The 25,885-nt window shown below is 41.8% G+C and overlaps 1 protein-coding gene across 2 annotated transcripts in view; it reads right to left on the bottom strand.

The window, feature by feature from the left end:
* The window catches only part of FGD1 (FYVE, RhoGEF and PH domain containing 1), a 147,543-nt gene that overhangs the window by 77,846 nt on the left and 43,812 nt on the right, over positions 1–25,885 (bottom strand). Inside the window, exon 1 of one of the 2 annotated variants that reach the window (XM_053696046.1) lies at positions 4,459–5,790. The exons of the other annotated variant lie outside the window; for it this stretch is intronic. Within the exon in view, the coding sequence (XP_053552021.1) occupies positions 4,459–4,486 (28 nt within the window). The 5' untranslated portion in view covers positions 4,487–5,790. Of the gene's footprint in view, positions 1–4,458; positions 5,791–25,885 lie in introns of those variants that run through there. 2 annotated transcript variants of the gene reach the window in all.

Raw genomic sequence — 25,885 nt, 5'->3', positions numbered from 1 at the left:
ACCGCAGACACTGAGTGTATCCTACACCATTATCTACCCCAGTGTCATATGTATACCGCAGACACTGAGTGTATCCTACACCATTATCTACCCCAGTGTCATATGTATACCGCAGACACTGAGTGTATCCTACACTATTATCTATCCCAGTGTCATATGTATACCGCAGACACTGAGTGTATCCTACACCATTATCTACCTCAGTGTCATATGTATACCGCAGACACTGAGTGTATCCTACACTATTATCTACCCCAGTGTCATATGTATACCGCAGACACTGAATGTATCCTACACCATTATCTACCCCAGTGTCATATGTATACCGCAGACACTGAGTGTATCCTACACTATTATCTATCCCAGTGTCATATGTATACCGCAGACACTGAGTGTATCCTACACCATTATCTACCCCAGTGTCATATGTATACCGCAGACACTGAGTGTATCCTACACCATTATCTATCCCAGTGTCATATGTATACCGCAGACACTGAGTGTATCCTACACCATTATCTACCCCAGTGTCATATGTATACCGCAGACACTGAGTGTATCCTACACCATTATCTACCCCAGTGTCATATGTATACTGCAGACACTGAGTGTATCCTACACCATTATCTACCCCAGTGTCATATGTATACCGCAGACACTGAGTGTATCCTACACCATTATCTACCCCAGTGTCATATGTATACCGCAGACACTGAGTGTATCCTACACTATTATCTACCTCAGTGTCATATGTATACCGCAGACACTGAGTGTATCCTACACTATTATCTATCCCAGTGTCATATGTATACTGCAGACACTGAGTGTATCCTACACCATTATCTACCCCAGTGTCATATGTATACCTCAGACACTGAGTGTATCCTACACTATTATCTACCCCAGTGTCTTAGACCAGGGTACGTACCCTAAACTCATATTTATACAGCAGACACAGGGTGTACCATACACATACATGGCCACACATCACAGTTAAGCAGTTATACACCAGCAAGAAAATGCCCCTGAGTCACAGCCATGACAAACTGTCTGCAGTGGCTCCAATCTATGATTTATGTGTGTACTTATTAACTGGAAGAGACACAAAATCCTGGAAAAAAAAGTTTCCTTTTTATGTGAAAAAGAAATTTCTGTATCCAAATACTAAACACACCGTCATTTTGCTTTTGTAGTCATAAGCTACACAACAAGGCATCACCAGACAGTGCCAGCTCCTCTGTCTGCCATCACTAACTCGGTACTACATGCCATAACTTGACTAATATCAAGAAAACTGATCATTTCTTTGTTGAAGTCACCACCCCACTCACTGTGTAGCTACCAAGCATATATATATATATATATAGGGCAGGCCAGTGTGTCAGGCTGTACAGCAACTTAACCCCTTCTCTGCCACTGACACATTTCAGGAGATGAGTTGCAGACACAAATAAGTTGTGACATTTATAGGATCTTATCTGTAACTAAATAAAGCAAACAATCACAAAACATCTGTTACACCAAGTGCACAAATAATATACAGTTCCGGGTCATATTAAAGGGACGTGAAACCCTATTTTTTTCTTTCATGATGTAGACGACTTTCCAATTTACTTCTATTATCTAATTTGACTCCTTCTCTTGATATCCTTTGTTGGAAGGCATATCTAAATAGACTCAGTAGCTGCTGATTGGTGCCTGCACATAGATGCCTCGTGTGATTGGCTAACCCTTGTGCATTGCTATTTCTTCAACATAGGATACCTGAAAAATGAAGTAAATTAAATAATAGAAGTAAATTGGAATGTTGTATAAAATAGTTTTCTCTATCTGAATCATGAAAGAATTTTTTTGGGTTTCATGTCCCTTTAAGGTGTTTTTTTTTTTTTAAACACTTGAAATTCCCATCCTGAGTTGAAGGTTGAGCTGATTACAGGTAGTGTAATCTACAGAATGCTGCAGACACAGAACTACTAGAAACCCTGATGTGCTAACAGAGATGAGAGATGATAAGAGGCTGAACGTTTGTTATCTGGCTTATTACAGGATGTTGGCTGCAGTTACAGAGCCCTCGTGCCCAGACAGAAGCTTGCTCAGTATCTGCACTCTTTAGCCCTCAGTTATTGAGATGTGTGGCATTTACTGGACAAACCTATACCCTAGAAGGTGCTGGAAATCACATATCCGGCTTTGTGGGAAGCAATATGGTACAGCTGGTAGGGACAGACCTCAGAGGGCAAGGACCTGTGGGCCAATGTATAAGCAAACAAGAACCTGTTTGTACCCTGCTGAGGTCACCCTCTAACAAAGGAAAGTGCACAGCTTTGTAGTTTGCCCCATATATAGGTGCCCACCCAGGGTGCTGCAGACATTTACTGACTGGTTAGTATAGTATATCTGTTTTATCCCTGCAAAACAACAGTCTAGCCCTAAAAATCCCAAGCAAGTCCCCTCTAAATGAAGGATTTGCAAAGTGAAACCCAGGTTTACGTTTTGGCCTATAGGGGCTTCTTCAGTGGAGCAGAAGCTACATCCCTATAGGCATCATGTACATCTGCTTCGAACACAAAAGTCAGAAAATCCTAGAGAAATCCTCTATAAATATGATAGATTTGTTTTGGCCTATATGGGCTTCATCAGCAGAGTTGCACCTATATCCTATAGGCAAAGTGTGATGGTATATAAGAACCACAGACCCCACAAATTTGCCCACATTTCCCAAAATGTATTCAGATAGAGCGGGTCATTCTAAACTTTCTAATTTACTTCTGTTATCAAATTTGCTTTGTTCTCTTGCAATTATTTGTTGAAGTGTAGGGTCAGGAGCAGCAATGTAGTACTGAGAGCTAGCTGAACGCATCTAGTGAGCCAATGACAAGAGGCATATATGTGCAGCCACCAATCCGCAGTGCATTGCTGCTCATAAGCCTGCCTATGTATGCTTTTTAACAAAGGATACCAAGAGAAAAAAGCTGATGTATTATATCTAAATCATGAAAGTTTAATTTTGACTTTACTGTCCCTTTAATTAGTTTGTAGGATAGCCTTATGATTATCCCAGACATTTGTTAACAACCCCCTCACAGTTTTTGTCTTTACCACCTCTAATGGGAGTTTATTCCATGAATCAACCCTTCTTTCTGTAAAGAAATTAACCCATGAGTCTAAAACGCTTTTCTAGTATTACAGCTTCTAATAAAAGTCTAATAAAAGTTATTACTGTTGTCAGCGGCATACTCACATATGCTGCGAGAGTCTGTACACCAGTATTCAAACACTGCAGCTTCTCAGAGAGTCAGCGGTGGTTTGTAGGATTTATTGATACTATACACACCACCGCCAGCTCTCTGAGCTTGAATGCTGGTGCACAAGGAACTCACAGCATATGTGCGTATGCCGCTGCAAACCATTCATAACTTTTAGTAAAAGCATTTTTGCTAATAGAAGTTTATTGCAGAAATGCTTCTATTTAAAATTCATGCACATTTCAACTTAAACTTTTTATCCAAAAAGAGCTAAGATTTTAAAACTGGGCAGATAAATTCTGACCTGCCTAAAATGTCCTTAAAGGGACTTTAAACACTAAGTAAATGCTAGATAGAATGATGCATTCAGAGAAACGATTAGTCTGAGAATAACATGTAGATGTATTTATTACAGTTTCATTAGCTGATTAAATAGTGACAAAATAATATAAAGTTGTAGTGTCTATAAAACAATGGGAGCTGCCATGTTGTAACTTAGGTTACCTTCTCTGCTGTGGCCAATTAGAAACAGGTATAAATAGGTCACTAGAGTGTGCAGCCATTGGCTGTGTGAAATATAACAGTGTTCTGCATTTCCATTTCTAACAGGGACTGAAAAGCTCAGAATTTCAGAATGGAATTAAAGGAAAAGGGGACAAAATAAATAATTAGTATATTGTAGAGTTCTTTTAAATATATAAGATTTATCATTTTATATTACCATCTCAAAGTGTTTAATGTCCTTTTAATAAGCCCCAAAGCTTGGCCCTAAATCTCCCTGCATTCTTCTATGAGGAGATCCTAAATGCTAATTGTAATGTTCTGTATGTGGTATCTCCTGGGACCCAGGGAATGGAAAAGAACAGAGGGCTCTGCAGTGTGCAGCTGGGCTCAGCATTTATTATTCATACTTCTGTGAATTATTAATCACATAATGAGTTATTTTTTAATTAACTAATTTATGATGAAGGTTATTTAAATCTTGAATCCACAAGTTGTCCGCTGGCTCCCAGTGTTTGTTCTCTCAATGCAACAGGAAGAAAGAGCAGGGGGTTGGATCATAGCTTCCAGGACCCATGATGCAAATAGCATTTAGGGCACAGGATGTGTATGTTAACCCCTTGGCTGCCAAATCAATGTGTTACGGCACTCTCTAGAAGACGAGGGGTTAACCCTATTCTGTAGAACATGTGAACGTATGGCCTGACCTTACCTCGTAGGGTGCTCTTGTCCATATACATAAGGGAATCCGTGACACACGTGTCAGCTGTGGCAGTTGGGAATGTCCCTTTCAGGTTTGGCCAGGGTCTGTCCGTGTCTGTCACTGGATGTTTACTGTCACCTTGTCATAGGGACAAGGGGTTTGTGGGATGCAGATCTCTGAACATTGTGAACGTTTTACACTGAAAGATGAAGAACAGGTACCAAAATTCTCTATTTTCCCAGGAGTAGGACTGGGGTTGTACTGAGGTCTTAAAATTGTATTCCTGGACTGAGGCGATGCTCATTCACTTGAAAGTATACACACGAGACCAACTAGTGTCCCTAACTATTCCCAACATATAGGTGAACACAAAAGTACCAGTAAGTGCCAAGTAGTAGGAAATGCCAGAACTAACAGTGAGTGTTACTGTAAGTGGTGAGCCGAACTATTGTACAATCTCATTGTTTCACTTCCGAAACTCCACCAGATTTCCCGACTCCCCAGTGTCTACATGGTCCAAACAAATGTGCTTCAAAATCTTGTTGGTAATATCCACAAACTCCACTGGATGTTCATTAGATCCTCAACCAGAATCATTCAGACCAAACTTCTCTTAAGCACAATGAGTACCATCTGTTAGGTGAGTATCACTCACTTAGGATGAGTGTCATCAAATGAGAAATTCTCCATCTTATTGGGCGCTGAGTGTCAGTAACTGCGTTGAAGCTGCTGAGGTGGGATCCAACTCAATGGATCCTTCTCTGGATTAAGTCCCACTCAATGAGTTTGCATGCCATTCACTGAATCCACTCACCAGCCCCTGCTACTTTATGTTTTTTTCCCAAGAGACATTAGTAAAGCCTTCTATATCATTATAGTAAATGCAAGTGACAGAACCAGCAGATCCGGTGTCAGGGATCAGTTAGGGACGGTATATGGGGACTTTGGCTTCTGTCCCAAAATCTTCCCAGGAATCCTCTGCAAAGCTGGGAATACAGGAACTCAGCTCGGCAGTTCCCTCCTCCTCTGTTTCTGCTAGCCAAGCTCAGCCCCTCTCACAGTTTACCAGTCATTTCTGCACCCCTTGTAATTTAGCTGCCTGGAACCCTCCCCAGAAACCCCCTCCCCATCTCTATGGAAACTAATTGAGGCCTACAGGACAGTGCTAACGAATGGGAGAAGCCACACGCCTGGAAGGCGGATTCACATCTGTGTGAAGGAGAGGAAGAGAGGGAGGTGGGGGAGAGGGGGCAGCAGAGGAGGGAGGAGTGAAGGAGCATGAAAAAGAGAAAAAAATAGAAACAGTTTAAAGGGACACATTCTAGTCTAAAAATAAAATGTTCTGTTTTATTTATTTTTAAGCAAATTCCATTATTCCCTCAACACACCACCATTCTGCTCTTGATGAAAATATGACCAGTGATAGGTGCATACTCATGTATGCCTGCTTGTGATTTGCTCACCAGCTGGAGTGGCACAGAAGCACAAGTTTAACTATGTATTTAACCCATCAGCAGGGTTTGATCACACAGTAAAAGAAAAGACTGTTTAAGAAAACGCTTTAAATGGATAGAAAGGTAAAAACTGAAATGTGCATGGGTGCACTTTAATTTTAAATAGAAGCAGTTTTGCAATATACTTTTATTAGCAGAAAATGCTTCTAGTAAAAACTATTACTGGTTTTCAGAGGCATACGCACATATGCTGTCCAGCATTCAAACACGACACGGTCTCAAATTGTCAGCAGTGGCTTATTTGACACAAATTAAGTCTTCACAGACACAATTACACACCACCACAGCTCTTTAAAAGGACACTCAAGTAAAAATTTAACTTTCATGATTCAGATAGATTATGCAATTTTAAAAACTACCAAATTTACTTCTATTAACAAAATGTGCACAGTCTTTGTATATTTACATATTTTGAGTCACCAGCTCTTACTGAGCACGTGCAAGAATTCACAGACTATACGTACATGCATTTGTGATTGGCTGATGGCTGTCACATGATGCAGCCGGACTGGAAATAGACAGAAATCAGAAAAAAATCTACTTCTCATTTGAATTTCAGACTAAGTGCTATTGCATTGTCTTTTATCATGCATCTGTTAATTATGCAAATCTATTGTATTTACTGGTCCTTCAAGCTTAAATACTGCATATGTCCGTATGCCACTGAAAAAAAACAGTCCTAACTTTTACTACAAGCATTTTTGGTAATGGAAGGATATAACAAAAATTCTTCTATTTAAAATTGAAGTGAACACAGGCAGTTTTGACCCTTCTATCCTTTTAGATAAATACGGCATTGTAATTTTACATGACAGGGGAAATGAGCAAGTAAATAAGAGCAGATTAATGTAAAATGTTTACCACCTCTGCTGGAATAACATTCCATGTACTAACCCTTTAGCTGCCTGTGCCTTCTGGTAACAAAGCTAAAGTATAGTCACCAGATTACTGAGCGGCAGTGAGCTCACACTTTTGCAAATATAAGTCCAATAAGAGCAGATCTTGGACACTTATCTACACATCATATGCACATGACATCTCTAGTAAAAAGACAGGTGCGGGGGTAGTCAGAGCGGTCCCACTGCAACACTCACCCTGACCAGGGACGTTAGGGTTTGCAAAACTTCCCTATTCATATGTAAACAGCGTCATTTGTATATCTGCACTTTGTGTGTTTCTTATACTGATTTATGTCTGTAATGCTAAACACTGGTTACTTCTAACACTGCACACAATTTACTGACTGCTGATTTGTGTCTGTAACGTTATACGTCTCTCACTGCACACAATTCACTAACAGCTGATTTGAGTCTGTAATGTTATACGCCTCTCACTGCTAACAGTGCACACAATTCACTTACTGCTGATTTGTGTCTGTAACGTTATACGCCTCTCACTGCTAACACTGCACACAATTCACTGACTGCTGATTTGTGTCTGTAACGTTATACGCCTCTCACTGCTAACACTGCACACAATTCACTTACTGCTGATTTGTGTCTGTAACGTTATACGTCTCTAACTGCTAACACTGCACACAATTCACTTACTGCTGATTTGTGTCTGTAACGTTATACGCCTCTCACTGCTAACACTCCACACAATTCACTTACTGCTGATTTGTGTCCGTAACGTTATACGCCTCTCACTACTAACACTCCACACAATTCACTTACTGCTGATTTGTGTCTGTAACTTTATACGTCTTTCACTGCACACAATTCGCTAACAGCTGATTTGAGTCTGTAACGTTATACGCCTCTCGCTGCTAACACTGCACACAATTCACTAACAGCTGATTTGAGTCTGTAACGTTATACGCCTCTCACTGCTAACACTGCACACAATTCACTAACAGCTGATTTGTGTCTGTAACGTTATACGCCTCTCACTGCTAACACTGCACACAAATCACTAACAGCTGATTTGTGTCTGTTACATTATACGCCTCTCACTGCTAACACTGCACACAATTCACTTACTGCTGATTTGTGTCTGTAAAGTTATACACCTCTCACTGCTAACACTGCACACAATTCACTAACAGCTGATTTGTGTCTGTAACGTTATACGCCTCTCACTGCTAACACTGCACACAATTCACTTACTGCTGATTTGTGTCTGTAACGTTATACGCCTCTCACTGCTAACACTGCACACACCTCACTAACCACTGATTTGTGTCTGTAACGTTATGCCCCTCTCACTGCACATATTTCACTAAGCTGATTTGTGTCTGTAACGGTATACGCCTCTCACTGCTAACACTGCACACAATTCACTGACTACTGATTTGTGTCTGTAACGTTATACGCCTCTTACTGCACACACCTCACTAACAGCCGATTTGTTCCTGTAATGTTACACGCCTCTCACTGCTAACACTGCACGCACCTCACTAACAGCTGATTTGTGTCTGTAACGTTATACGCCTCTCACTGCACACAATTCACTCACAGCTGATTTGTGTCTGTAACATTATACGCCTCTCACTGCTAACACTGCATACAATTCACTAACAGCTGATTTGTTCCTGCAACATTAAACGCCTCTCACTGCTAACACTGCACACAATTCACTCACAGCTGGTTTGTGTCTGTAATGTTATACGCCTCTCACTGCTAACGCTGCACACAATTCGCTCACAGCTGGTTTGTGTCTAACATTATACGCCTCTCACTGCTAACACTCCACACAATTCAATAACAGCTGATTTGTTTCTGTCATGTTATACACTTCTCACTGCTAACACTGCACACAATTCACTTACAGCTGATTTGTGTCTGTAACGTTATACGCTTCTCACTGCTAACACTGCACACAATTCACTCACAGCTGATTTGTGTCTGTAACATTATACGCCTCTCACTGCTAACACTGCACACAATTCACTAACAGCTGATTTGTGTCTGTAACGTTATACACCTCTCACTGCTAACACTGCACACAATTCACTAACAGCTGATTTGTGTCTGTAACGTTATACGCCTCTCACTGCTAACACTGCACACAATTCACTTACTGCTGATTTGTGTCTGTAACGTTAAACGCCTCTCACTGCTAACACTGCACACAATTCACTAACAGCTGATTTGTGTCTGTAACGTTATACACCTCTCACTGCTAACACTGCACACAATTCACTTACAGCTGATTTGTGTCTAAAGTTATACGCCTCTCACTGCTAACACTGTACACAATTCACTAACAGCTGATTTGTGTCTAAAGTTATACGCCTCTCACTGCTAACACTGTACACAATTCACTAACAGCTGATTTGTGTCTGTAACGTTATACGCCTCTCACTGCTAACACTGCACACAATTCACTAATAGTTGATTTGTGTCTAATGTTATATGCCTCTCACTGCTAACAGTGCACGCAATTCGCTCACAGCTGGTTTGTGTCTGTAATGTTATACGCCTCTCACTGCAAACAATTTACTGACTGCTGGTTTGTGTCTGTAACGTTATACGCCTCACACTGCACACAATTCACTAACAGCTGATTTGTGTCTGTAATGTTATACACCTCTCACTGCACTCACTGTACACAATTCGCTAACATATGATTTGTATCTAACGTTATACGCCTCTCACTGCTAACACTGCACACAATTCGCTCACAGCTGATTTGTGTCTGTAACGTTATACGCCTCTCACTGCTAACACTGTACACAATTCGCTAACATATGATTTGTATCTAACGTTATACGCCTCTCACTGCTAACACTGCACACAAGTCGCTCACAGCTGGTTTGTGTCTAACGTTATACGCCCCTCACTGCTAACACTGCACACAATTCACTAACAGCTGATTTGTGTCTGTAACGTTATACGCTTCTCACTGCTAACACTGCACACAATTCACTAATAGCTGATTTGTGTCTAATGTTATACGCCTCTCACTGCTAACACTGCACACAATTCGCTCACAGCTGGTTTGTGTCTGTAACGTTATACGCCTCTCACTGCTAACACTGCACACAATTCGCTCACAGCTGGTTTGTGTCTGTAATGTTATACGCCTCTCACTGCTAACACTGCACACAATTCACTTACTGCTGATTTGTGTCTGTAACGTTATACGCCTCTCACTGCTAACACTGCACACAATTCACTTACTGCTGATTTGTGTCTGTAACGTTATACGCCTCTCACTGCTAACACTGCACACAATTCACTTACTGCTGATTTCTGTCTGTAACGTTATACGCCTCTCACTGCTAACACTGCACACAATTCACTCACAGCTGATTTGTGTCTGTAATGTTATACGCCTCTCACTGCTAACACTGCACACAATTCACTTACTGCTGATTTGTGTCTGTAACGTTATACGCCTCTCACTGCTAACACTGCACACAATTCACTTACTGCTGATTTGTGTCTGTAACGTTATACGCCTCTCACTGCTAACACTGCACACAATTCACTTACTGCTGATTTCTGTCTGTAACGTTATACGCCTCTCACTGCTAACACTGCACACAATTCACTAACTGCTGATTTGTGTCTGTAACGTTATACGCCTCTCACTGCTAACACTGCACACAATTCACTTACTGCTGATTTCTGTCTGTAACGTTATACGCCTCTCACTGCTAACACTGCACACAATTCACTAACTGCTGATTTGTGTCTGTAACGTTATACGCCTCTCACTGCTAACACTGCACACAATTCACTTACTGCTGATTTCTGTCTGTAACGTTATACGCCTCTCACTGCTAACACTGCACACAATTCACTAACTGCTGATTTGTGTCTGTAACATTAAACGCCTCTCACAGCACACAATTCACTAACAGCTGATCTTTGTCAGTGTGTGACACTAAACACATCTCGCTGCTAACACTGCACAATTCACTAACAGCTATTTTGTATCTTTGCACATAATAAAGTATAGCTGCGGCTGGACTGAAGAAACATGATCATAAACCAGAGTATTGGGAATAAATTATATATGGTGGTCACAACAAATATTGATTTGATTAAGATATCTAGATATCTATCTATCTATCTATCTATATATATGTGTGTGTGTGTGTGCACTGGGTTTAGAGTGAGAGCTCATTTCAATGTGTCTTCTCACACCTGTGACTCAGGTGACAAATGTCTTTATTTGGTGCGGTCTATAACCTTAATGACTTTTACTAACAGAATCATGAGTGTTAATTACAATCAGACACCAGAAGGTTACTAACTAACCCACCAACTTGTAGGGGTGCAAAAATAGAGAAATCCTTTTGGTTTTGTTTTGTTAAAGCTGGTTAGCTCCCTAGGCTAATCAGCAAATGAATACTGTGGCGGTACGCATATCAGCCATGTATCTAATATATTTGCTTCTTATATGAAAATAAGGTCTCCTTGCTACAGAAGATATGGTATATAGATAACAAACAGAATGTTGAGTTAAAGGGACAGCGTACTGTGATTTTTTTTCTCCCCTTTAATAGCTCCTTTATCTTTGCTTTGTCATGTCAAGCAGCTGCTTTTGCCTGTTGTATCCCAACCTGTACTGAACATTTTAATAAATTAGTACTGCTTATAGAAAAGCTATATAAACCAAGAAGGTTTAGAAGAAATCACATTCCCAGTGGGGGGGGGGGGGGGCTGGGACACAGAGAGATAGTAAATTGTAAATTTTCCATTATTCTCTCTAAGTATTTTGTCCACTGTGTTTACAGTGAAAGGTAAGATAAAGAGGATTTTGTGTAAATATATTGAGATAAGATAATGGTGACTGCACTCTCTGCAAGCTCAGCCCATTTGATTTCTTTGTCAATGAATATAAGTAGCTATTTCATATACAGAAACAAACCTAAATTAACTATTTCAAATTCATTTAACACTCTGCAGCTGGTCATTGTTAACACATTAAAGAGGAAACAATTTTACAGCACACTATCCCTTTAAATACATGACTATATGTCTAGCATTCTGCAGCACTAAAGCACAATACTCTGAGACGCGGCACTAAAAACCCTACACGGTCACCTATATAGAGCTTGCAGCACAGCAATAACCAGTTAATTTAGCTCTGCCCACTCTTCGTCACCCCAAAATGTAAATTGCACTCAATGCACACAAATTATTAAACATTGTATTACCTAATCTAATACGTAACATGCAGCAAATTCACGGATGCTAGATCACCAAACTATTTGTCTACTGTTCTAATGGAATGTACAGGAGACTTGGATGCTACAATATGCAAACAAATATAAAAACCCCATGTTTGACTCCCACAGCTATCCATGTCAAGCTCGCACCTCAGAGCAGATTTTTACATTGCCGGAAAATTATAACCTGGGACATGAGACCAAAAAATATAATGTCCCCTGGTAAACTGGGACAGCCAGCAAGTAAGAATGTGTGTAAATAAGCCAAAAGAAGATAAGGGGATCACAGCTCACTGCACATTTCATAAACCAGACTGCTATCAAACAGGAAAAGTACTTGCAGATGATATAAATATGCAAACTGGTAACGTACCACCTCAGGGAAGTTGTCTATATGTACCCAGGGCACTAGCTCCTACCTCAACACTAGGGTTGCCACCTCGGTAGGCTGACATATGTATTTTTCATATGTGTCCCTTTTTAAAGCGGCAATATGGTCACCCTATCCCTACTTAGCACATAATGCCATAGTATGCATACATCCTCATCAGAAAAACACAGGGTCCTCAATTTCAATTTGATATTAATGATGTATTTTCAACAAAATCATGCTACAATTCATGTTTCCAAACTAAACAATATCTAAACACAAGCAGTCCTATTAAAAACCAAGATGTATTGTCCTAAGACTGCCTGCCTTGCTCTGTTTTTAAGTATTACATTTATATTTCATGTTTATAATACTGACATTTAATACACATGAGGAGCTAATTAGATTGTAAGCTTCACAGGAGAGGGACTTGTTGCACCCAAGGGCCCATATAACATGCGCCTGGGGCCCTGGGTATTGCTGTGCCGGCACAGTATCTGCGTTTTACGGATTTTATTGACAGATTTATATAAACAAACTTAAACGAGACTCTCAAAGCCACTTAAAATCACTGATATAAACTTCTGCCGAACACAATAAAGAAATATGAAACCCAAAAAATGTATTTTGTGATTCAGACAGAGCAAACCATTTAAAAAAAAAAGTTTCTAATTTACTTTTATTATGAAATTAGCTTTTTCCCCATGATATTCTGTGTTGAAGAGATACCTAGGTAGGCATCTGGAGCACTATATAGCAGGAAATAGTGCTGACAAGTAGTGCTTTTGCAGATAGATTACATTCTTGCAAACCTGCTGCCATATAGTGATCCAGAAATGGGTCTGCTCCTAAGTTTACGTCTCTGCTTTTCAACAAAAGGCACCAAAAGAACAAAGGAAATAGATAATAAAAATAAATTAGAAAGCTGTTTAAAATCACATGCTCTGAATCATGCAAGAAACATTTTGGGTTTCATATCATTTAAAGTTTCAAATTCACCCTTTATTCCAAGCTCAGCTGTGCAGTGAGACGTCGTCCCTAAATCAGACCGTGCGCCAACAAACGCTTTCTACCATGCAAATGACCGACCAGCTGTAAATCAATCCTTTTTATGTCTTTAGATTATTAATATTGCCCCGGAATAAAGATCTTAAGTAATTTTCCATTTTTTCCTCTATTAGACAAATAGGCTTAATGTTGGCAAACCAATGAAAACCTATAAATAAGTATTGAATGCCAGATATGACAAGAAAACAGCAATTTCCATCAGAGCCAATTGTGAAAAGATGCTGAACAGCCAGATGTGTGCTGCAGCACAACATGCGTGTTTATAAGACTTCTGAGCAGTTTGCTTTTAATACAATTAAATCTTTAGCGGACTTGTTAAATGCAAATTAGAAGCCTGCGTATTCCATGTGCCTTTTAGAGACGTTTATAGGATTAGCTTTTTGACAATAAATTGTCCCATCCCCGGGGACAAAAACATTAGTGCTAATTGTGTTCACTTGATGAAAGCTCATGGAGGAAATGTAATCACACACAGTACCAGCTGATTGTAGCCTGAGGAAATGAGCTGTACACCCCCTCCTCATATCCACCCGGTACTGCACACTGCCAGAAACAAGTTAAATGACATATTTATGGGAGGGTGACAAGAAAATAACAGTGAGTGGACTCTGGACTTTCACTGTAAAGAGATGCAAAAGGCTGAAATGAGACAGGGGGGGTGATAGGTAAAATAATAGGGAGGGGTCAGAATAATGAATAAGACACTCTGTGTGGAGGGTTGCCACCTCGGCCATGGTTTCCTGGACACTTATGAGTTACACATGCTGCAGGGTGTGCAGAGGGGAACATGAATTGCACAACTTGATAGCACATGAATAGTAATCCTGGACAGCACTATCCATGTTCCTCCCTGAATACCCTGCAGTATGTATAACTCATAGGTGTCCAGAAAATAACAGGGTCTGAGGTGGCAAACGGGGGTGGGTGATGCACAGAAGGACTAAGGCAGCTGATACATCGGTGAGGGGGGTATTAAAGTGACCGTAAACACCTTAATATTTTTATATAAAATGCTTAGTTATTAATAATGACACAACATTGCAATATATTTTGATTATTTATTTTGTCTTCTTTTCATGTAATTTAGCTCTGAAAATTGAGCAATTTCTATCTCTCAGAACTTGAAATTAACCTTGCTGACTTAGGCTAACCCTGCTACATGTGTCCCTAATTAGATTTCTCAGATAACAACTGCAAAACAATGCCTTTTATACTAACTTTATGACAGTAGTTAGCCTTGTTGTCAGCAGACTAAAGCCCAGATTGGCCCCGCCTCCTACAAAGAAGACAAACGGTTGGTGGAGTTTGGCTATTGATAAATAATTGCAGTAAAAAGGATGTTAATTTGTTTTAAAAAGTTAAGACTTGGCTGATATATTATTCTATAGCAACGCAACAGAAATGTCTCGCAATTACAAGGTGTTTACTCTCCCTTTAAGAAATGTACTGTGTAATACCTGATGTGGTTACAATATTTTACCGGCAAGACCCACAGTATATAATATTTATAGGGCTACAGGGGCTAACGTTACCAGTGTATCTAATGTTTATAAAGAAAGGGGGACTCTAGTATACTCTGCATTACTCTTGGCATATCTGTGAAGTTTACATGGACACCCCTTTTACAATTTATTCATTATTACCATTACCCTAAGTACATGATTACTGTAATACGATACAAAAAGTGTCACTGCTTACATTATTGTTACGTTAATTCTATTTATTAACTCAATACAATAAAAATAAAACTGATCAACAAGATTAATCCAGGAGCAGTGTTACTAAAGGCCCACCCTGCGTGAAGTTTACAGCCTACAACAACTTACCAACAAGGTGGGCTTGATGACTCATTCTAATGAGCTGAGTGAAGAAAACAATAATCACTTTTAGAGGTGAGAAACTTGTTTTTTCTTTGTAGTAAAACCAATTCACCAATGAGAGAACTAGAAATCAAGGTGCTGAGAAATTGAAAAAAACTTGCTTCAGAAAATGCCTAATCTGTAGCGTTTATTAAAAGTATGCAGAGTTAAATACAACTTCATCACTGCTTATCTATAAGGACGGACTCATTACAAAGGTAGTTGACTGTGTACTCATCTCTTCTGTACGGGTAAATATTGTACACCTAATTTTATGTTTATACTGTTGTATGTCACATGATTTTTCAATAAAGCTCTTTAAAAATAAAAAAGTATGCAGAGTTGACTGCACTGCAGCCTTACATCTTTGTGAATTCACGTCTTTAACGTCTTCTTGGTAGGTACAAGGGACTGCCCTTGCTGAATGAACGCAAGCACTGAGCAATCAACTAGTTCTATGAGTGATACACCAACCATATTGTCAATGTTGACTTTGCTGGAGCACATTTTGTTACCTATGCTCTTCCTGAATAATCTGTTTGTTCTCCACTACCAGTTGGTGCAAGGAGGACAGATTTCAGCCATCTTTAAAGATCGAAGATAGGAAGTGGGTGTTAAAGGAAGGTTAGATTTCCTTCACCAAAGGAACTGATGACTACCTATTATTGAACTGAACTTTAAAAAAAGAAAAAAAAAAAAGAATACCAAATAGATGGAAAAGGAGGTAACTGAAGGGACGGTGATGTACGATGAGTTACTCAATACATTTATGGCCTAAACTATATAAGAGGTGCAAGTGATAAACCATTAGCTGTCATAGGGAGCATTCCTACAAATTGTGGTGAAGCCTTTATGGGATTAAATGAAGCAGCTAGAATTTAGGCTGGGGAAAAAGGCCCGTGGGTTCCTAAGATTCTCACATACACCCCCACCCCACTTCCTGCTGTGGTCATATTATCCCAATGAGACCTCCTCATTTTGTGCTGTAGTCTGCTACTTTATAAAGCTCCAACTGCATCTGCAGAGAAACTATACAGGGAGATGTGTGCTGCACAGGTAGTGTGTAATGTCACTGAGCTGAGTGCTGCACAGGTAGTGTGTAATGTTACTGAGCTGAGAGCTGCACAGGTAGTGTGTAATGTCACTGAGCTGAGAGCTGCACAGGTAGTGTGTAATGTCACTGAGCTGAGAGCTGCACAGGTAGTGTGTAATGTCACTGAGCTGAGAGCTGCACAGGTAGTGTGTAATGTTACTGAGCTGAGAGCTGCACATGTAGTGTGTAATGTTACTGAGCTGAGAGCTGCACAGGTAGTGTGTAATGTCACTGAGCTGAGAGCTGCACAGGTAGTGTGTAATGTCACTGAGCTGAGAGCAGCACAGACAGTGTGTAATGTCACTGAGCTGAGAGCAGCACAGACAGTGTGTAATGTCACTGAGCTGAGAGCTGCACAGGTAGTGTGTAATGTCACTGAGCTGAGTGCTGCACAGGTAGTGTGTAATGTCACTGAGCTGAGTGCTGCACAGGTAGTGTGTAATGTCACTGAGCTGAGTGCTGCACAGGTAGTGTGTAATGTCACTGAGCTAAGTGCTGCACAGGTAGTGTGTAATGTCACTGAGCTGCGAGCTGCACAGGCAGTGTGTAATGTCACTGAGCTGAGAGCTGCACAGGTAGTGTGTAATGTTACTGAGCTGAGAGCTGCACATGCAGTGTGTAATGTTACTGAGCTGAGAGCTGCACAGGTAGTGTGTAATGTCACTGAGCTGAGAGCTGCACAGGTAGTGTGTAATGTCACTGAGCTGAGAGCTGCACAGGTAGTGTGTAATGTCACTGAGCTGGGAGCTGCACAGGTAGTGTGTAATGTCACTGAGCTGAGAGCTGCACAGGTAGTGTGTAATGTCACTGAGCTGAGAGCTGCACAGGTAGTGTGTAATGTCACTGAGCTGAGAGCTGCACATGTAGTGTGTAATGTCACTGAGCTGAGAGCTGCACAGGTAGTGTGTAATGTTACTGAGCTGAGAGCTGCACATGTAGTGTGTAATGTCACTGAGCTGAGAGCTGCACAGGTAGTGTGTAATGTCACTGAGCTGAGAGCTGCACAGGTAGTGTGTAATGTTACTGAGCTGAGAGCTGCACAGGTAGTGTGTAATGTTACTGAGCTGAGAGCTGCACAGGTAGTGTGTAATGTCACTGAGCTGAGAGCTGCACAGGTAGTGTGTAATGTCACTGAGCTGAGAGCTGCACAGGTAGTGTGTAATGTTACTGAGCTGAGAGCTGCACATGTAGTGTGTAATGTTACTGAGCTGAGAGCTGCACAGGTAGTGTGTAATGTCACTGAGCTGAGAGCTGCACAGGTAGTGTGTAATGTCACTGAGCTGAGAGCTGCACAGGTAGTGTGTAATGTTACTGAGCTGAGAGCTGCACAGGCAGTGTGTAATGTCACTGAGCTGAGAGCTGGTAGTGTGTAATGTCACTGAGCTGAGAGCTGGTAGTGTGTAATGTTACTGAGCTGAGTGCTGCACAGGTAGTGTGTAATGTCACTGAGCTGAGAGCTGGTAGTGTGTGATGTCACTGAGCTGAGAGCTGGTAGTGTGTAATGTCACTGAGCTGAGTGCTGCACAGGTAGTGTGTAATGTCACTGAGCTGAGAGCTTCACAGGTAGTGTGTAATGTCACTGAGCTGAGAGCTGCACAGGTTGTGTGTAATGTCACTGAGCTGAGAGCTGCACATGTAGTGTGTAATGTTACTGTGCTGAGAGCTGCACAGGAAGTGTGTAATGTCACTGAGCTGAGAGCTGCACAGGTAGTGTGTAATGTTACTGAGCTGAGAGCTGCACAGGCAGTGTGTAATGTCACTGAGCTGAGTGCTGCACAGGCAGTGTGTAATGTCACTGAACTGAGAGCTGCACAGGTAGTGTGTAATGTCACTGAGCTGAGAGCTGCACAGGTAGTGTGTAATGTTACTGAGCTGAGAGCTGCACAGGTAGTGTGTAATGTTACTGAGCTGAGAGCTGCACAGGCAGTGTGTAATGTCACTGAGCTGAGTGCTGCACAAGCAGTGTGTAATGTCACTGAGCTGAGAGCTGCACAGGTAGTGTGTAATGTTACTGAGCTGAGAGCAGCACATGTAGTGTGTAATGTTACTGAGCTGAGAGCTGCACAGGTAGTGTGTAATGTTACTGAGCTGAGTGCTGCACAAGCAGTGTGTAATGTCACTGAGCTGAGAGCTGCACAGGTAGTGTGTAATGTCACTGAGCTGAGAGCAGCACATGTAGTGTGTAATGTTACTGAGCTGAGAGCTGCACAGGTAGTGTGTAATGTCACTGAGCTGAGAGCAGCACATGTAGTGTGTAATGTTACTGAGCTGAGAGCTGCACAGGTAGTGTGTAATGTCACTGAGCTGAGAGCTGCACAGGTAGTGTGTAATGTCACTGAGCTGAGAGCTGCACAGGTAGTGTGTAATGTTACTGAGCTGAGAGCTGCACAGGTAGTGTGTAATGTTACTGAGCTGAGAGCTGCACAGGTAGTGTGTAATGTCACTGAGCTGAGAGCTGCACAGGTAGTGTGTAATGTTACTGAGCTGAGAGCTGCACAGGTAGTGTGTAATGCCACTGAGCTGAGAGCTGCACATGTAGTGTGTAATGTCACTGAGCTGAGAGCTGCACAGGTAGTGTGTAATGTTACTGAGCTGAGAGCAGCACAGACAGTGTGTAATGTTACTGAGCTGAGAGCTGCACAGGTAGTGTGTAATGTCACTGAGCTGAGAGCTGCACAGGTAGTGTGTAATGTCACTGAGCTGAGAGCTGCACAGGTAGTGTGTAATGTCACTGAGCTGAGAGCTGCACAGGTAGTGTGTAATGTCACTGAGCTGAGTGCTGCACAGGTAGTGTGTAATGTCACTGAGCTGAGAGCTGCACAGGTAGTGTGTAATGTTACTGAGCTGAGAGCTGCACAGGTAGTGTGTAATGTTACTGAGCTGAGAGCTGCACAGGCAGTGTGTAACACCACTCAGCCAAGAGAGCCACAGGCAGTGTGTAACACCACTCAGCCAAGAGAGCCACAGGCAGTGTGTAACACCACTCAGCTAAGAGAGCCACAGGCAGTGTATAACACCACTCAGCAAATGGAGCCACAGGCAGTGTATTACACCACTCAGCAAAGGGAGCCACAGGCAGTGTGTAACACCACTCAGCCAAGAGAGCCACAGGTAGTGTATAACACCACTCAGCCAAGAGAGCCACAGGCAGTGTGTAACACCACTCAGCCAAGGGAGCCACAGGCAGTGTATAACACCACTCAGCCAAGAGAGCCACAGGCAGTGTGTAACACCACTCAGCCAAGAGAGCCACAGGCAGTGTGTAACACCACTCAGCCAAGAGAGCCACAGGCAGTGTGTAACACCACTCAGCCAAGAGAGCCACAGGCAGTGTGTAACACCACTCAGCCAAGGGAGCCACAGGCAGTGTATAACACCACTCAGCCAAGAGAGCCACAGGCAGTGTGTAACACCACTCAGCCAAGAGAGCCACAGGCAGTGTGTAACACCACTCAGACAAGGGAGCCACAGGCAGTGTGTAACACCACTCAGCCAAGGGAACCACAGGCAGTGTATAACACCACTCAGCCAAGAGAGCCACAGGCAGTGTGTAACACCACTCAGACAAGAGAGCCACAGGCAGTGTGTAACACCACTCAGACAAGAGAGCCACAGGCAGTGTGTAACACCACTCAGACAAGGGAGCCACAGTCAGTGTGTAACACCACTCAGACAAGAGAGCCACAGGCAGTGTATAACACCATTCAGCCAAGAGATCCACAGGCAGTGTGTAACACCACTCAGCCAAGAGAGTCACAGGCAGTGTGTAACACCACTCAGCCAAGAGAGCCACAGGCAGTGTGTAACACCACTCAGCCAAGAGAGTCACAGGCAGTGTATAACACCACTCAGCCAAGGGAGCCACAGGCAGTGTATAACACCACTCAGCCAAGGGAGCCACAGGCAGTGTATAACACCACTCAGCCAAGGGAGCCACAGGCAGTGTATAACACCACTCAGCCAAGGGAGCCACAGGCAGTGTATAACACCACTCAGATAAGGGAGCCACAGGCAGTGTATAACACCACTGAGACAAGAGAGCCACAGGCAGTGTGTAACACCACTCAGCCAAGAGAGTCACAGGCAGTGTGTAACACCACTCAGCCAAGAGAGTCACAGGCAGTGTGTAACACCACTCAGCCAAGAGAGCCACAGGCAGTGTGTAACACCACTCAGCCAAGAGAGCCACATGCAGTATGTAACACCACTCAGCCAAGGGAGCCACAGGCAGTATGTAACACCACTCAGCCAAGAGAGCCACAGGCAGTGTATAACACCACTCAGCCAAGGGAGCCACAGGCAGTGTGTAACACCACTCAGACAAGGGAGCCACAGGCAGTGTGTAACACCACTCAGCCAAGAGAGCCACAGGCAGTCTGTAACACCACTCAGCCAAGAGAGTCACAGGCAGTGTGTAACACCACTCAGACAAGGGAGCCATAGGCAGTGTGTAACACCACTCAGCCAAGAGAGCCACAGGCAGTGTATAACACCACTCAGCCAAGGGAGCCACAGGCAGTGTGTAACACCACTCAGCAAAGGGAGCCAGAGGCAGTGTATAACACCACTCAGCCAAGGGAGCCACAGGCAGTGTATAACACCACTCAGACAAGGGAGCCACAGGCAGTGTATAACACCACTCAGCCAAGAGAGCCACAGGCAGTGAGTAACACCACTCAGCCAAGAGAGCCACAGGCAGTGAGTAACACCACTCAGCCAAGAGAGCCACAGGCAGTGTGTAACACCACTCAGCTCAGAACTACACAGACAATGTGTATTGTGTAACATCACTGAGTATAAAGCTGCACAGGCAGTGTGTAACACCTTTCAGCAAGAGAGCCACAGGCAGTGTGTAACCCCACTCAGCTGAGAACTACACAGACAGTGTGTAACCCCACTCAGCTGAGAACTACGCAGGCAGTGTGTAACCCCATTCAGCTGAGAACTATGCAGGCAGTGTGTAACCCTACTCAGCTGAGAACTACGCAGGCAGTGTGTAACCCCACTCAGCTGAGAACGACACAGACAATGTGTATTGTGTAACATCACTGAGCGTAAAGCTGCACAAGCAGTGTGTAACCCCACTCAGCTGAGAACTACATAGGCAGTGTGTAACCCCACTCAGCTGAGAACTACATAGGCAGTATGTAACCCCACTCAGCTGAGAACTACATAGGCAGTGTGTAACCCCACTCAGCTGAGAACTACATAGGCAGTGTGTAACCCCACTCAGCTGAGAACTACACAGGCAGTGTGTAACCACACTCAGCTGAGAACTACACAGGCAGTGTGTAACCCCACTCAGCTGAGAAATACACAGGCAGTGTGTAACCCCACTCAGCTGAGAACTACACAGGCAGTGTGTAACCCCACTCAGCTGAGAACTACACAGGCAGTATGTAACCCCACTCAGCTGAAAACTACACAGGCAGTGTGTAACCCCACTCAGCTGAGAACTACATAGGCAGTGTGGAACATCACAAAGGGTTGACAGTGTTCTCATTTTGTAAGAGAAAACTAAGTGAATTTGTGACATGCTGGAATTCTCTAGGAACAGGTCCAGGAGAGGTCATCTTTTAAATAAAATCATGTAGCAATAAGGTGTGAACCTCCTTTAGTCTATACAGAAATGTACTACGGACACATGTTTTTCAGGCATATTAAGAAGTGAAGCACAGAGAGAATAAACTGACGGATGGGACTTGGCTGTGATGTATCTCTTTGCAGTTTCTGTCACGCCACTATAATCTAAATGGACTCTACCCCAGCACACTGGGCAGCGGTGTCTCTGAGAGATCAGTTACTGCTCCTGTAATCATGTCACAGCCAGGAGAGTTCAATACACGTGCCAGGCCGCACACGGTTATCTGCAGAAAGGCCCTGTCTTATCTGTGCTGTTGCTAGGAGACGTCTAATCGCAGCAGCACTGAGCACTTATGGACCAGCATTACAATAAGTTATATACGTGAAAATGATAAGGATTGCTAACCAACCTCTTTACTAATAAATACTGCTAGATGTTTATGGAAACTGCAAATAAGTGATACAATGCAACATATGTACAGACACAACGCCCTAGATTCAAACCCGCACGTGATATTACCAAAGGTCCTCAATGTAAACGCGAGATTGTATTCAAACTTAATTGAGCATAGCTTCACCTGTCTTGTTTTTCAATACTTATTAAAGGGTCAGTATAGTTTAAAAAGATAGATAATCCCTTTATTACCTATTCCCCAGTTTTGCATAACCAACACAAATACATTCACATATACTTTTTATCTCTGTGATTAGCTTGTATCTAAGCTTCTGCAGGCAGCCCCTTATTTCAGTTCTTCTGATATACTTGCATTTTAGCAAATCAGTGCCGTTTCATAAGTAACTCCACAGGTATGAGCACAATCTTACCTATATAGCACACGTGAACTAACACCCTCTAGCTGTGAAAAACTGTCAAATGCATTCAGATAAGAGGAGGCCTTCAAGGGCTTAGACATTAGCATATAAGCCTACCTAGGTTTAGCTTTCAACAAAGAATACCAAGAGAACAAAGCAAATGTTATGATAAAAGTAAATTAGAAAGTTGTTTAATATTGCATGCGCTATCTGAATCATGAAAGTTTACTTTTGACTAGACTGTCCCTTTAAGTGTGTGTGTCTGCTATTAAAGGAACGGTCAAAACTAAAAACGTTCATGGTTCATATAGAACATGCAATTTTAGACCACTTTCAAATGTATTTATATTATCTAGTTTGCTTCATTCTCTTGGTATCCTTTGTTGAAGAAGCATATCTAGGTGGGCTCAGGAGCAGCAATGCACTACTGGAAGCTAGCTGGTGATTGGTGGCTGCATGTATATCCCTCTTGTCATTAGCTCACCCAATGTATTCAGTTAGTGGAGTAGTGCATTGCTGCTCCTTTAACCTTTTCATGCTGGGTTTAATTTGTCTACATCGGAACAACAATTGTAAGATTTCAATGATGGGATCGGGTCAGGGGGGCGAGCCTACAACGCTAGGCATGCCCATCATGACCTGATCCCATTAGGGAAGCACCGTTGGCTTCAGTACAGCAAAACGGCTAGGATGTTCCATGCCGTCCTAACAGCGCTAAAGCCCAGCATAGTTAGGACGGCTTGGAACGTCCTAACGTCGGGAAAAGGTTAATAAAGGATACCAAGACAATTTAGCAAATTTGATAATAGAAGTAAATTAGAAATCTGTTTGAAATTGTATGCTGTATCTGAATCATGAAATATTTAAAGGGACACGAACCCAACAATTTTTATTGTGTGATTCAGATAGAGAATACAATTTTAAACAACTTTCCAATTTACTTCTATTATCAAATTTGCTTCGTTTCCATGATATTCTGTGTTGAAGAGATACCTAGGTATGCATCTGGAGAACCACATGGCAGGAAATAGTCCCCTTGTATATGGATAACATTCTTGCAAAATTGCTCCAGAAATGGCCTGACTCCTAAGCATACCCTCCCTGCTTTTCAACAAAAAGATACCAGATAGCAAAGAAAAAATGATAGAAGTAAATTAGAAAGTTGTTTAAAATAACATGCTCTATCTGAATCATAAAAGAAAAATGTTGGGCTTTATATCCCTTGAACTGCGAGCAGCACAATGTTTACCTCTTACGTTATGTAAACGTAACTAACATATTCACGTCTTTTTTTGTTACAGTAAAGTCGTCTCGCTGGGTACAATGAATTGTGTCTCATGGGGCTGACGTGGGCAAATCACATAGACCCGGCACAGGGAATTCATAAAGGTTCTATTGAAGTATCTCGTCTCACGGTCCAAATCTGATGAGGTTGTTTTCAAGACTTTCTTTTTCTTTTCACTGTTTTATAGAAGGAGGTTTCTTTTTGTTTTTTTTTTGTTTCTGGTGTTGTTTTTATGTAACCTTTACAGTGGAGCACGTTCTATTATACAGAGAGTTTATGAGACAGATGCTCGTTCATTGATTATTATGGAGAGTGACTCACAGCTCGTACATGTCACTAGGGGGTGGTACAAATATTTATGATTCTCTTTAATATAGGCACAGTATATATCGGCAATTAAGCGGTGCATTTGCAAATTGTTTGCATTCACAATTACTGTTTTATATATGCACCGCACAATAAGGACCAGAGTACAAGTGGAGCACTAATTAAAACTCCTGCTAGAGCGTTAACTGCACTAATCGCATATTCTCATGTGCACTAAGCCGACATGAAAATATGAATATTTCACCTTCCAATGTTCTTCACATACAGGAATATATTCTGTTTTTTCATAAATAAATATACAGTATATATATATAATGTTTTTTTTTTTGGTACAATATATTTCTATACCTATATATATATATATAAATGTACAAGGGGATAACAGCGCTCGCAAATCCTTATATTAACAGAGTAATGTGAAATGGATCCATTGATATGTATGTTATTACAATATCAACAATGTCTGAGTATATAAAATCAAAGTTCCATAAGTATGTAGAGTGTCATAAAAAATCCATCAAGTGATCTTTAAATACAGTGAGTCCCCTTACCAGAATTTACCTCAATCATATGAGGTAAGTTGCCGCACTGGAAGGGGTGCTTAGTTCCTTGATATTGGTAGGTCCGGAGTGCCAATGTATGCTTCTCGAATTTCGTCCACCTCTTGGAGTATGTAGAGATTTTTCCTCCAATGATTTCCTCCCAGGATATGTATGGGGATGTACCAGCCACCTCTTGGAGTATGTAGTCTTGGTATGCACTTTCTCACAGGCAGGTATACCTGATGTCAAATGGCTACAAACTTAAACTGCAAGTAGTGTGTGTGTATATATATATATATATATATATATATACACACACACACACACACACACACATGATTATTTATATATATGTAAAAGACAACGGGATCAGCACTATCACTGCTGTGTATTTTCTGAATGTTAGCTCATAAATGTCCGGTGCAGCACCAAAGAGACCACCCTCATAGGTCTCAGGGTAATAGTACAGCAAAGAATGAGGTGGCACACTGTATACAGGCTATACCTTTATTAAGAGCAACGTTTTCAGGGGCACCTGCCCCTTTCTCAAGCCTTGAGAAAGGGGTAGGTGCCCCGAAACGTTGCTCTTAATAAAGGTATAGCCTGTATACAGTGTGCCACCTCATTCTTTGCTGTACTATATATATATATATATATATATATATATATATATACATACACACACATACACATATATACACACACACACTAAATAGAACATAATTTTCTATGTCCAGAACATTTTACAGTACATATACAATATAACACTTTATTAAATATGATTATTGCATTAATATGATTTTTCATGTTTTCATCTATTTAACTTCAAAAGGCTCCAATGCACTTATATATGTCTAT

This window comes from Bombina bombina, chromosome 12, assembly GCF_027579735.1.
Source record: "Bombina bombina isolate aBomBom1 chromosome 12, aBomBom1.pri, whole genome shotgun sequence".
Taxonomy (NCBI): Eukaryota; Metazoa; Chordata; class Amphibia; order Anura; family Bombinatoridae; genus Bombina; species Bombina bombina.
The sequence above is the reverse complement of the archived record's forward strand: the minus strand, read 5'-3'. Positions and strand labels throughout refer to the sequence as shown.